Source organism: Nipponia nippon, unplaced genomic scaffold (genome assembly GCF_047370975.1).
Source record: "Nipponia nippon isolate SJK-2023a ecotype South Korea unplaced genomic scaffold, ASM4737097v1 scaffold_23, whole genome shotgun sequence".
NCBI lineage: Eukaryota > Metazoa > Chordata > Aves > Pelecaniformes > Threskiornithidae > Nipponia > Nipponia nippon.
In genome coordinates, this window is record NW_028262340.1 from 7,475,485 (window position 1) to 7,489,967 (window position 14,483).

Below are 14,483 nucleotides of genomic sequence, written 5' to 3' on the forward strand. Positions count from 1 at the left end.
TGTTTCCCCATTGTATTATTGTTTCTTCATTTAAAAGTATAGAATTTTTTTTGTGTATAGTTTTTCTTGGTCGGAACGTTAATGCATCCTTCCCCGCCACAAGGCGCCCGTCTCTTACGTGCAGAATACTTGCTCCCTCCTGTTCTCTTTTCTAAATTTCTGGGTTTGCAGCACAGTTAGGTTCAATGTGGGAAGTATTCTGAGGTGAAGAAACCCCTCTCATCAGCCAATTGAAATAGCTTAAAATGCTTATTTAGTATCTCTTCAAACTGTCTTGCAAGAGCTCAGTCCCCATTCTAGCCATTTTGCTTGTGGGAAGCGTTTTCCTATTCCACAGCGTGGCTAGGAGCACCGAGCGGCTGCTTAGCTGGCGCATGGCAGTGCTGAGGAGGATTCCTGGGTGGAGGGTCTCGATACGGATGATAGAGGGCTGAGAAGCAGAGTAAATGGTATTTGCTCACCGCACTCTAATTATGCATTGTACAATATGGCTTTAATCACTTGTATGATGGTCATGTATAATTACTGGAGGTAATATTACAGTGTCCTTAATTAACCATCATTTTAATTTTACAGTATTAATACCAGGCCCAGCAGTGTGCTGTGGGGAAGAGAAAGACTTCTCAGTGTATCTCACGTGTAAAGGCGGTGAGCGTAACATTTGTCCTAATTACTCCTACAGGAACTGCGGAAGTACAAGGAAAACGAGAAGGATACGGAGGTGTTAATGTCAGCGCTTTCAGCCATGCAGGATAAAACACAGCACTTAGAGAACAGCCTGAGTGCAGAGACAAGGATCAAGCTGGATCTGTTCTCTGCATTAGGAGATGCAAAACGGCAGCTCGAGATTGCCCAAGGTAATATGGGGTAGTTTCATTCAACACGTAGTCCCGACTGAAACGGCGAAAGACAGGAGGAATATCCTACCTGTTTGTTCAGGGGCGGGCTGCAGTCCCCACGCAGCACGTCGGCTGTCGTTTACAGCTTTGTGAATGTGAGCCTACGCCATCCAGCTGATCGGCTGCCCTGATTTCCCCAAGCTATTACACTGACGACAATAAACATCAAGATGGGCGTTTGTTTATGATGATTTTCTACATTTTTATAAACCATTGCCTTAAAGCTGGAGAACTTCTCTTAAAGAGCTAGAAGATAAAATAATAGTTGCCATCTACTAAGCCCCTGTCCTTGAATCCTAATAATATTTTGATACTCCTGAAGTAAATACAACCAAAATGGGGGGGTGGGAATAACCCACCCTGTTTTAAACTTCGTGCTGGTGGGGTGAGCGTGGCTGCTGGTGTTGGAGCCACCAGAGGGAGCACAAAGCCAGTACAAAACCCTGCCCAGACTCCTTTGCTCAGGTGTGCAAACCATGGAGCAAAATGAAATAACCTTTTGATTTAGTTCCTGTTTAATTGCCTTGCAGAAGTTTGCTTGGTTGCAGGAAAATTTGATTAGAGTGAGAATTTTTTTTTGTTTCGTCTCATTGGTGTTTCTCTTTCCGTAGTTTCATAAATTGCTGTAGCGATGTTGTGAGGGTGCACGAAGCGGGTTTAGAAAAATGGTGAGAATAGAGGACAGCTTCGAAAATAAAGTAAATAATACGTTTAATAAGCAAACACTTGTGCTCCCGTGAGGTAAAATGTGAATGGAAAAGTGCAGAAAAAAGTTGAGCCATAGAAATAATTTTTTGGTATGGTGCAGCTGTGAGTCCAAACCATGCAAAACCGAAGGGAAGTGCTACGTCTAGTTGTGTTGCGTGGTAACTAGAGGCAGTCAAACACAGTTCCTCAACACAAGCCAGGAGTCACCCGAGTTGTGCTTTTGCCGATGTCGTGTTAGAGCGCTGAATGGCTGCTGGGTGTTTCGCTTCAACAGCTCGTATCATTGAACAGTTGGTGGAGGGGGGAAACATGCTGCTGGTTCTAAGTGATGTTATTTGCTGTTTTCAGGGCAAATCATTCAAAAAGATCAGGAAATCAAGGACCTAAAACAGAAGATTGCAGAAGTTATGGCAGTAATGCCCAGCATAACATACACTGCAGCCACCAGCACTCTGAGTCCTGTTTCCCCACATTACTCTTCCAAATTTGTGGAGACCAGCCCTTCTGGACTTGATCCCAATGCCTCTGTTTATCAGCCCTTGAAGAAATGAATGCCAATTTTCTTTTTGCCCAGTAATTTTGTCATGCTGAAGGCATCACACAGGAGTGTCTCTTGCAGTCAAGATGAAATTGTATTGTGTGAGACTGTATTCGTTGTCATTTAAAACAGGATAAAAGAACATCTGGATTGACTAGAACTGCCCATCAGTTTTTCTTGTAAATTTTTAGAAAACCTCACAGAACTTTGCAATTTATTTTCCTTGGCCAATGCATTAAAAACAATTCTTGGTTTTCAAGTAGCCAATTTTGCCTTTTTATGTACTTTTGCATGGTTTCCTCTTGAAAAATACAGGGCTTTGCTTGATTTTGAACCCTTTCTTTTTTTTTTTTTTTAATAATCAAGTTGAATTTGCAGATTCATTCAGAAATAGTGAGGAAAAACCTTTAGTTTTTACAGTGAAAGGGTTAAATAATCTAACAAAGCTTTGATTTATAGATGTATTAAATACAAATATGTGATGTTGCAGAAGATAATTTGATTACCCCTCAAAGGACCAAACAAAATTCAGGGGCGTTGTTTAAGGGAAAGAGTAAGAGAATAGACGATGATGTGACGGTGGTTGTTGTGTGAAATATTTATATTCCCATTGGTGTTTTTAGTCATTGAGAATTGCTAACAGTCTTGTTCACAGTGCCTTGGGAAAAGACATTTCAAGAGGAAACTTGATAGTTCAAACTATTTTTTCCCCCTTCACTGTCATCTAGCTTATATATCAAGCTCATTACAGAGTCTACTGCAAATTGTACATGGTAATTTGGATGTTCATTATAAACCAAGGTTACATCTTCTGTTTATTTTGATATAAACTCAGCAGTGTTCTGTAACTTGCCTTGATTATACTGCATCGTGGAAGGCACAATATTAATAGAGGAAGCGTTATTGTGAAGGCGGAACTGTGCAATGTACTGTATACAAGAGACTGTAAAGCTGGCTAATAAAAGCTGCAGTTCTGTTTTTTTTTATTTTATTCAACTGTGATTTACACTTTATATCACCTTGTGTTTGACAATTTAAAGGAGCTGAATATTTTTCAGCTGTTGTGCCAAGGAGTTTTTAAGGAGTTTTAAAGGAAACTCATAAATTGCACAAAGGTTTAAGTTAAAATGTATATTATACATTGATAGAAAGCGTTTGCACTGGCAACTTCTGAAGTGTTTCAGATTTTTTTGAGGGTGGGGATTGGAGGGGTGGGAAGCAAAATTGTGTTGGAAACTAGCAGGATTACAAACCCAACATTATGATTTTGCAAACATGCAGTGGACTCTGGAAGGACAAAGTTCTTCTTAAAAGAAAAGGATTTTTTTACAAAGTTTCATGTTAATTGGCATGTATGCCTCATTAAAAAAAAATGAAGTAGGACACGCAAGTCAACAGAAGTATTAAAGTTTCATCAGTTTAATCACAGACATTCTTTTGGGATAAAACTTCTAGCTTTAGCCAGGTGTGCATGTTGCTGTCATTTGCATTTTTGAATCATCTTGTGTAATTGTCACCATAAAAGTGTTACTCAGAAATGTCATAGGTTTTTCATCTTTGTGCAAAACATGAAATATTGTCACTGACTTTTTGTGTTGAGGTTCCCCCATTTGGCTGCCTACTTCGGCACAGTTTTCGTTCAATACTTGGTCTTGGCTGCATTCTTTTTTTCTGTGGGGTTTACAAAGAATAAACGTCTTCTTGCAGATAAAAAAAAAAATATTTTTTGCCTTTTTAACCGACCTGATTTAGCCTGGTATAAAGAATACATTTTGTTTAAAGAGCACTCTCTTACTCCAGGTAAGTCTCTCTTGCAACAGAGCTTCGCTTCTGTGAAACAGAAAGAACAGATGGTTTTTGTATTCGATGTCTAAACTTAGCAAGTTGCCCTGTCTGTGGGCTCTCAGAAAATATCTCGAGGTAAATATCTTGAGAATTGCAAAAGTATGTCTGTCTGAGCCGTTGTTCCTCAGGTTCCTCTCCAGCCATTCTCCTTACCGCAAAAGCAAAGCCGAGATGGACGATTTGGAGGTTTAAGCCTCGTCCCTGTCTAGACAGACCGACCTGTCCCTGGTTTTCAGGATGTCTGCTTAATTCTCTTAGCAGCCACTGTTCCTGCTTTAAATTTTTTTATGGGGAATCCTGCAGTGGCATTCAGGGTAAATGAGCTGTCCTTCGCATCTTTGCTTTGGCTGCTGCCGTAGCTGCCCCTGACGTGGGTGTTCTTCTCCGGCTGCATTAGACCTCCAGGTAAACTTTTTCAGGTACCAAGAAATTCCAGCCTCAGCTCTTCTGTGCTTCTGCTGCAAGCACTGCCAGAACCTCCCAGTTCCTTGAGGACACCTTTTTTTTTGTTTTTCTTTTTTTTTTTTTTTCTCCTTCTCAAACCGCCACCAGTCTGACATACACATAGATCATTTCCTAATCAAAATACATTATAGATAAGTTTGCAATTTTAACAGATCGCGCTGCAGCGCAGCAGAAGTTGCATTCTCTAGCACCCTCCTCAGTTCAAATGGAAATGTTCCTTCAGGAAAGGCGAAGGTATTTGCAGGCACCAGTCTGCTATGCAGGATAAGTGGAGCGAGTGGAAGGAGATAATTTAAGCACTCGAATGTTATACCAGCCAACCTCTGGATCTTTAAATATTTAAATGTCTGAAATGGAAAATATCTTAATGACTCATCATAAATTGTACTTGCAAGATTAATATATGGGGAATTTAAGATCGTAAGACTGCAGAAGGGTCACCTAGGCTATTTTGTTTTTTCTACAGTCAATTTTGAAATGTTACTGCGGAATAAATACTCTAGAGAGATCTGCCAAAGAAAAACTGAAGTATCCAGAACTTTTTCCAGCCAGCATAAGTCTAGGAAGAAAAGGTAATGGGAAGACAGAACTTCTGTGTAATGGCTTTGAGCACCTCGGGGTTTATCCTCACTAAAATTTTAAGTAGAGCGGAAAGCAGTATGTAATTTTATTTTTAATATTTAACGAAAAGCTCCTTTATTCATAGAATCCATTCTATAACTGTGCTGAGATGAACTAGCTCCCCTTAGCATATTTCATGGTGATGGGGAAGGGAGGGCTTAAATGCACGTACTGAACTTGGTCTTGCTTCATCAAATAACTTCCAGAAAGTGAAAAGCTGCTGCTGTGACTGGGCTGTCCTCTCTGCCCAGCTGGAAACGCGGCTGGAGATAGCAGCGTCGGCGCGGGAACGCGGGTGAACTTCCACCTGCCTTAAAGCAGCTGTTTCCTCTGGAGTGTTTAAGCAGAACAAATGTGTGTAGTTTGGTTTTCCTTTTTCTTTCTTAATTGTTAAATCAGATTTGGAAGTTGTTTGCTTACCCCAGCGTTGCCTTAAGCACACTGGAATTGCACGCTGGAGTAACTGGCTCCAAGACAGTTTCAGACCAAACGCGACCTGCCTTTCAGCGTTTCCCGATCGGCTGTTCCTGCGTCCGGGGCTGGCTGCTCCGAATACGTTGCTATTGATGACGTGTCTGCAACAGATGCATTTTTTGCACTTCACAATAAAAATCAGACTCCTTCCAATAGCACTTGACAGAAAATGCTCTGTTGAGAAGTTTAACCCTTTTCCTTTGCCAATAGTGCCTGCTGTCGAGAATAAGACTGCTCCCAAGATTAGCATCTGAGAGTGGAGAGGGAGCCTAACCCAAAGCCTGCGTTTGACCTCAGCCTAACAGGTTTGTGCACTACTGGCATGAGCACCACTGTAGCGCAGCAGCTGGATCATCTGCAGCAGTAAGTTGCTGAGTTTTTTTTGGGGTTTGGGTTTGTTTTTTTTTTTTAAACTTACAAGTTCTAGCCCTAAGCTCAATGGTTATTAAATACTCACTTAGGAGTTAGTGTGCAGTGGGGGATGTGCTTCTTTACTACTGGATGCTTCCTTTTCTTGTATTGCCATTTGGAAGTCAAGGTCAGAAATGGACCTTCAGCAAGTTAATACATAATAGGTTATAAAAATGAAATCTGAGATGCCACAGTATCTTAATTGAATCAGCTTCTATGATGCACTAAAATAATACACAACCATTTGACTAAAGCATTCCTAATAAAGGAGAATAGGCAGAAAAAAGGCAAGAATCCATTTCAATCAAGTTTAAAGTGGCTCATTCACCTATAATTTCTCCGAGTGGTGATTATGCTGTTCTAGAGCGTGTTGTCAGGTTCAGAAAATACTGGGTTTTACTGCTTACAATGAAAATCTTTAAACTATATGTCTTACATCATTAACAAGAAATTATTTCCCATCAAAATTTAGCTGGTATGAACAATAATGGTTTGATTATAATAAAAGAATGGTGGCGGTTAGTGAAAGGTGGCCTGCTCTCTTCACGTTTCTGGCAGCGCTCCAGGAGCAGCACAGTTTTTGTGGGGCAGTGCAGCTTTTCCCCGCTCTACCCGAAGCGTTAGCTTAACGCTGCCTTTTCCTGACAAACGCCGCAGTGATGCAGGACCCTGATCGCAAACCAAGTGTCAGCTCCAGGTGAATTTTCTTACCCTTTGCTTTCAAGCCGTTCCATTCAAAGCCTGATTGAAACATTCCGTATGCAAAATGCATGACAAGCATTTTAAAGACAATTTAAGACGGTGCTAAAACCAAGGGATTCTTACAAGATTGAAATAACCAGCATTTTACAATCCTTATCTCCGTAATTGCTCACTTAATCCGATCTGTTTCCTCGTGCGTTTGCCACTATATCCTAACTTTCATTAACCTTGGCTAAACAGTTTGCTCTGTTGATGATCTTTTTAGGCAGTCTCTCCATTTTTTGTAACCTCTTCAGGTGTATTGTCACTTAAAACCATCTGTTTATCTGTAATTTCTATTTTTTTATTAGGCTTAGGTTTTTTTTTCCTTAGGCCTCTCTATGAATTAACTGCCATATAAGATAATTGAAAGCAGTTTTTTATCATGAGAAGATGTATGCTTCGTCTGCTTTTAGTCCCAGGTATCAAAAAGCAAACCGAAGCGATTATGTAGGCTGCATCCATTCCCCGGGGGAACGCGTTTGTCTGCAACGGCCTGGGGCTCTTTGGAGGGCAGCAGGGCCCCGCACCTGTAAAGGAACCGAATCATATGCTGTCCCTAGAGACTTAAGTTTTAAAATATTGAACTGTTTTGTTGGGAAAAAAGATTAGAAGTGACGTCGTCTTTTATTGGCGATTAGCTTGAAGAAAACAAACAAACAAATACCCCCTGAATCCCAAGTAAATTTGGATCTGAAAGTAAATGTTGTGGCTCATAGCCGTTTTCAATGAAAATATTTGGGATCTGGAGGGCCCGAAGAGAACCCGCCTCGGAGCTCTGACAGTGAGAACTTAGGGAAAGGAGAAGGGCTCCGTGTCCCCTCCAGAGCAGCCAGGAGAGGGCCCAGGATGCCCGCAGCGAGCCTGGCCCTGCCTGGGGAGCAACCGTCAACGTCCCTCCGTCACCAACACACGGGAAAAAATTCCATTTCTTTTTAAACAGGCATCTGAATGTTATTTCATAGTCTTTCCATTATGTGAAAGAATAGCAAATTCATCTCGGGAAGCCCAGAGAGCTCAGAAATACATGGATTTCTGCGATAATAAAAATATAATCAATATGCAAACATTCTCTCTATGTGAGACGATATAGAGATTCACAGAAAGGGAAGAAAGGCGGCTTTGCTTTATTCTCCATATCCAGAAGCCTTTCTGTTGCAGAAACCGAAGCAATATAGATCCTTGGTTGGAGTTTGATGCAAATACAGGAAACTTTCCACAGCGTACACACCTACAGTATTTCAGCCGTCTTCTGCCCGCGGTGGTGGTGGTGCTTACCTGCTGAACGGCCTTTACTGGGCGCCTGCCTGCTTCAGCCGCAGCTTGCCAGTAACTCTTTTCCCTCAGGAACACTAATATTACAGCTTAAATACCTTTTCAAAGATCCATGGCTATTCATGACATCTTACAAGCCATTTTGTCTTTGCTATCCAAAAGTGTAGAATTGCCACCTCCCGTAAAAGAAAGGTATTATTTAGAAATGCAAGTGAAAACTGCTTAGTCCTGGACCAAAGTCTAGTTTATGATCCAGTATCTGCCTTCTTAGGGCTCAAACCAAATTGCCAACACTCTCCCCTATTTGCAAAGGGGTACAGCGTGGATCTTGGCTTGTATGGAGGAGCTGGTTCAGATTTCTGTTGAGAATAATTCTTCTCGTTAAAGTTCAATTTATAGTAAAAGATGCCCAGCATCAAAAGTCACTAGATTAAAAATACTCTGTGTTTACAAGTACTCTTTTGTAACCGTAGGCAGATTAACACTTTATACCAAATTTTAACATGGGGCAGGGAGAAACCACGCCAGTGCTGGAAGATGTCCTGTTAACACCCTGTTGTTGTGGAGTTGACCTTCATTAGCTCATTCCTTTGGCTTCCTAATTTAAATGCAGTTCTCCACGCTGGCTCCTTTAAGCGTCGTGCCGTGTCTCTTGTCCGGTGTGTACAGCGCGTGTTGCCGCGTGGCCGTACCACGGGACTGAGCGGGCCCGTGGGTGGGAGGTTATTCTTTTAAGAAGATGAGGAGGATTACAGAATGAATTTGCTTTCCCTTTAGTTATTTTTAACTCCTTTTTTATTACTTCCATTAGCAATCTATAAGTAGTGCTGACAAGTCTGGACCAAACTGGGAGCATTTGTGCCTTGTGTTAGAAGTATACAGACATCGAGGGGGCTTTTTGCCCTGAAGTGCTCAGAGCCTGAGTGGACTTGCAGAAGAGGAGGGAGAAATCAATCAAACAAGCAGCACAGCAGCATTCCCGTTTTACAACTTGGCTAGCAAGGTGCGAGTATGCTGGGTTTGCTTCCCCTCCTCCTCCGCCGCCTCCAGGACCGCTCTGCCGGGGCTCCAGGCTTGCGGAGGAGCTCAGTGCGTGTTCTGGTGCCCAGATGGAAGCCGAGCGCCTTGCAAAGCTCGCCTTGCTGTGTGAAATTCGGCAGGTTCGAGCCCTTGGCAGAGCTGGCGACTGGAATAAGCAATTCAGGCTTAAACTGCTGCTACATCTAAAGATTCATGTCCGCTGCTCCGAGGAGTCAGTATATCAATGCGAGTGCAGAGTATAAAAATGGACCTGCCCTTTCATAATGCCATTTTTACATATCGTTAGCACAACTTTCCAAACCTACTTGCGGCAAAGTGCGACCTTAAGGCTCTTTCCATCAGTGGGCAGCTGGCTTACCAGGTACAAATGATCCCTTCGATGTTTCACAAGGACACATTTTTCCAGGTGCCTGTTTGAATTTGCTGAATTTGGTTGAGTATCGTTCACCTATTTTTTGTCACTACATTAAAAAAAAAAGTCTATACGTTATAGGTAATCTTTTTAACATATATTTCTGAGTGCCGGTAACCGTACCTTACAGGTGTGGATTGATAAAGCCTGATACTCTTAATTTTCTGGTTCTAATATAGAAACGTGGAAGTATCTTTCCTACTCTCTTTTACCTGGTCTTCAAATGGAAATATAAGTATTTCCATATGCCTGGGTGTCTGTCTGCTTCAGCTTGGTTTTAAAATCAGTTTGCTAATTTCAGTTTAAATTGGCAGCAAATCATTAATGCTAAGGATATACAAGCTCCTGCAACTTCTGAGAAAACAGGCAGTTGAGCAGAGGAGGGGGAGAGCATGAGCTGCTGCGGGAAGAGCTCTGCGTGGAGGCCGAGTCTGCTCGGGCTTTGTGGTTAATCAGGAGGCCCGTACCCGCAGGACGGCAGGGACTGCAGGTTAGTGCGTTTGTGCAGCTGCTTGGTGTTAAAGCTTATTTAAAACAAACCAAGTTGTACTTGTCAAAACAAAAAGGCTTGGCTGACAACAAATTAACTTTACTCCTTCTCAGACAGTAGTCTTGGCATTCGTGCTTTGCTTTTGAACCATCTAATCTGCTCCGATTTGCTACAAAAACTTTATTTTGTATATTGGGCTTTAGAGGGTCACGGCCAATTTTGAATGATGGCAAGAAATCAGGATCATGGTGACTTTAATACCATCGTCCTTAATACTGTCTTCCTCATGACGAGACTCCTGGAGGAAATCGTTTAACTTCTCTCTACTTGCTTACCCATCTGTAAAATGGGATTTTTGTTTCTTGGCCTCTCAGGGAAATATTTTAAAGCTCGCTCCATATTTATTGCTGCTTTAAATGTTTAGGGCATTATTAAAACATTTGGTATTTCTGAGGGGGACTTCACTGGGCTCAGACACGCAGCAGCGCAGAGGCTGCACGTAATAGTTTACAGGTAGGAATTTCTCTGGCAGATATTTTGTAAAATATTTCGCTTCCTCCTATGTCTTATCTTGCCCACAGCTGCACAACTTTGGTAACAATAAAAGGAAAACTTGAATATATGCGTATTTCTAACAAAAGAGTCTGGTATCTTCTGGTCCCTCTCTTTTTAATTTGTTTCTGATTTACCATAGCTAAAGGAAAAAAGGAAGGAAATGTAGTAACGCGATGAAGAGCAGCAGGACCCCCACTTAGGCATTGACAGGGGAGACGCTGGAGGAATTGAAACCATGAGTTTTACTACATATTATGGCATGAAGTAATGCATTAACAGTCTGATTCTCATGCTGTGTTTCTAAATGGCAGCAATACTTAGAAAGTCAAAACGCTCCTCAAGTATTCAAACACAAAGGCAAGAGTTATTCGCTGCAGAGGGAGCCTGTTCAATTATCCCACATGTACCAAACCACTCAAAAGGGAGCATTATCTGGTGGCTCGAGCAGAGCTCTGCAAAGCCCCGCGCAAGAGTCGGTTCTGCTCCCGGCCCTGTCGCTGCGACTTGCTGCAAAAAGGGGGGTTTTAACTGAAAAAGGGTAAGGCAGCTTCTGGCCCCATAGAAACTGATCTGGAGAGAAACAGGAGGGAGAAGGATTGAACAGGAGAACTTTCTCAGCACTTCCTCCTTATTGTTTTCAGCATTGCATGTTTAATAGTAGTTCTGTTAACCAACACGTACTGATTTCCCTCTGCCCTTAGCTGAGGTTGCTTTGCAATTTCTTTGTATTTCAGTTGCGCCGGCCGTGTGCCTGCCCTGCTCTTCAACAGATGGTGATCCACGGAGGCAAAAAAAGTAAGGGTAAGAAACACCATTGAGTTCTTCCCAGCTTGCCTATCTGATCTGATTGACTCTCTAGTGAGCTTGTGAAACAGCAACTTTATTTGTTCTGTGATAGCACTTAAAAGAGCTATTGGACAGGGATTCAAAATCATCACTGGCAACTGAGCAACAGCATGCTTTGGGGTCCCTGTTGCTTTTTTTTTTGACCTTTAAAATTCCTGGGGCTCTCAGCACTACTGCGAAGTCCCGCAAGCCAAAGCAGTCGCTGAGCTGAGCTATCTTGCTTGACAGGTAGGAGTTACTCCCTCCCAGCCGGGCTTTCTGCGCAGTCCGGCTCTGAAGATGCGCATCTCCCTCCACCCGTTGCTGGGCTCTTTAGGGAAGCGAGTCTCTTATTCTAAAGGAGGGAACTTGCTTAGCTGGACCTCTTTCTTCATCTCCCTTGCTTTTTGCAGCCAATAAGGAGCTGATGGAGTTTCAGCCTGTTGAAAGTTTGTGGTCTTTCTTGATTGGATTTTGGATTGCATGGCTGCCAGTAATACCATTTCTCAAAGCCCAGGCTTTGAAAATTACTTAGCTTTATGTTTGGCAGTTCAGTTAATAAGTTGCATAATTACAGTTCTAGGAGCAGATCCAGTACCTTTAGAAAGTGCAGTGGAATCTAAATACCTTCTTCCTTCTCTGCCCTGAAATGGTATTCATTTCTTTCTCCTCTAAATGGCAACAGAATTAATTTTGGAGACACCTGTTGCTTGAAGTGGAGTCAGTGGATTAATAAAGGCGTTAATTATTAAAGCCTGCAAATGCTCCCTAATGATTGTTTGCTGCAAAGTTAATGTTTGATTGGAGAAGGTCATCTGCAAGCCTGAGTAGAAAACCTGTCTCTGTAATAACAGGTGAAAGCACAATTACCTTCTCTTCATGATATGCCCTGGTGCTCTCTGCTGCGCTCTGCCTGATCCTCGGAAACAGTGAGCTTGGAGGAAGAGCTGTTGTGCCATAGGGCAGCTGCAACCCAAAAGGTCACCCCTTTGTAATTAAGTGGGAGCAATTAGATTTGTTACTGTGCTTCCTCAAATGAGGCATGGGCACCTCATGCTGTATCCCTACCCGAAAATGAGCCCCAGGCTGAGGGTGGTTTGTAGGGTTTTGCAGCCCACGGCTGCGCTGCACAGCTTCCTGAGAGCTCAGTTAACCTGTGGCAGACGTGCAAAGGAAACGAGCGGATGCTATGTGTTTATGCCCGTAATCTGTGCTGAAATGACGTGCGATCAGAAGCGCCTAGCCATAATCTCTGCTGCAAAAACTCGGCCCGCTGTGTGGCTGGGGGGGAGGGTGTCACCCTGAAACCTCTGTGTGCAGGTGCCCATACACGCTCTTCAGGCGTCATTGAATTGAATGGCACCAGCAGGTATCTTCACCAAAAAAGATGGGCATCCCCTTGCTCCAGCTGAAGAACAATCTTCTCTATAAATTTTAGGTCTGAGGCATGCTGCTGAGCCTTTCTGATCCGATCTCGGAGGGGCAAGTTAACTGCAGGCTAGCCAGAGCCTGTGACAGTGTTTTCAATACTGAATCCTGTGCTTTGACTGTTCTCCTCTACTGAAAGTTAATTGGAAAGGACATCAAGAATCTGCCTTAACATTTTGATTTTCCTGAAATGATGGTTGGTAGTACTAAGGGCGGGAAGAGCCCTCGGTTTTTCCCAACCCTGGCACTCACTTTCTCTGTGGTTTTGGACAAAGCATTTAACCTGTCTGTGCTTTCAACCTTTTTTCCTATTTAAAATAAAGATGATAACATGCAACCTTGAGAAAAACCATCGAGAGCCTTGTAGGAAGGGCGTCGCCACCGTGCTGCCAAGGTCTGTAGTTGTTAGGAGAACGGATGTTTAACTTCACAATTTAAAACAAAACAAAACCCTCTGAGTAAAGCATTGCATGTAGCTGCTGGGGTTTAAGCATTAATAATGTTGCGAGTCCCTGAAGACACTCCCTAGCTCATTGCTTCATCGGAGGGATGAAGCTAGTCTGTTTTGCAAAAGGAAATGTAGTAAGAGAGTAAATGCTCTTTGGTGCAGCTACACCTCAAGTGAACAAGCAACACAATCTAAGAACTTTCTTTATAGCAAACAAGGCGGTACGTAAAAGCCGAGTCAGGAAGGGTGGTTGCTGACATGAAGAAATGAAAGCTGCTGCTTTATCTTTCAGAACTGACAAGGGCCTTGGAAGTCTCTGCTATGAAAGCACTGTTCCCCGGGAGGAAGAGGATGAGGACTTCGGAGATGACCCCGGTGACACGTAGCACCAGGAGGAGCCCTGTCAGACCGATGAAGAATCGTGAGAGATCGTCAGGTGGGAGAGAACTGAAATAGTTCTGACCTTATGATGTAGGAAAGCTCTTGCAGTTCATGGACTGTCTGCAATTGTTGCAGCTTTGGGGGATCTCTTCATTAACCTCTTAGACGTTCATAGGCAGGCTCAAAGGAACAGCTGCTGCCTCCTGGGATTTTGGCCCCTTGCTTTGCAGCTTCAAATTAAGCCGATAAAAGGGGACTGAGCAGAATCCAAACTGCACGTGCTCCCATCATAGTGAAATACAGAGAGAAATCCCCTGACAGATCCTGACAACAGGAGCCACAGCAGCGAGAAAACAAACACACACTTGTCTGGGACTTCAGGGGTTTTGTGTATTCCGCCAATTGAGATTTATCAGCCCTCTTTTCACTGTAATTCACAGGGACATGGGAATGTTTCAGTTACAGCAGCACTGCTGGGCAGTGAATGACCGGGTGGCTCTGGGAGCCAGGGCAGCTCCTGCTCGTAGCTGTGACTACGCAAGCGTGGGGTGAAGCAGCCTGTCTGTGCTCTGCCAGAGCCTGCAATTAAGCCTCTCAGACCCGTTTAAATGATACCAAGGCACAGCTCCAGCAAGAGGTCTCTCCCTTTTGCTACCCTAATTTACACTTGTTGTTGATCACTTAATGTCCTCCATTCGAGCATTTCGCTCAGCCGAAGAAAGGTCAACAAGGGAGAGCAGAGTTCTTGGCTCGCACATCTGCGATGCCACGCTCTTTAGGAGGTGCCCGACACTTGTGGATCTCTACAGTGTCTGGTGAAGGATGTCGGTATTAGCCGTGGAGTAGGTCAGTGTTTGTAAGCTGTCTGTGGCAGAGCCTCTTGTTTATGGAAGGATGTGGGCAGCAAGTGACAGAGAGGGACCCAG

General features: G+C 43.2%; 1 protein-coding gene across 2 annotated transcripts in view; it reads left to right on the forward strand.

Annotated features, from left to right (window-relative positions):
* The window catches only part of MACO1 (macoilin 1), a 30,370-nt gene extending 27,234 nt beyond the window's left edge, over window positions 1-3,136 (forward strand). For both annotated transcript variants that reach the window (XM_087761016.1, XM_087761015.1), the window contains exons 10-11: window positions 683-857; window positions 1,956-3,136. In XM_087761016.1, the coding sequence (XP_087617142.1) occupies window positions 683-857; window positions 1,956-2,158 (378 nt within the window). In that variant the 3' untranslated portion in view covers window positions 2,159-3,136. The remainder of the gene's footprint in view (window positions 1-682; window positions 858-1,955) is intronic.
* The last annotated feature ends 11,347 nt before the right edge of the window (window positions 3,137-14,483 follow it).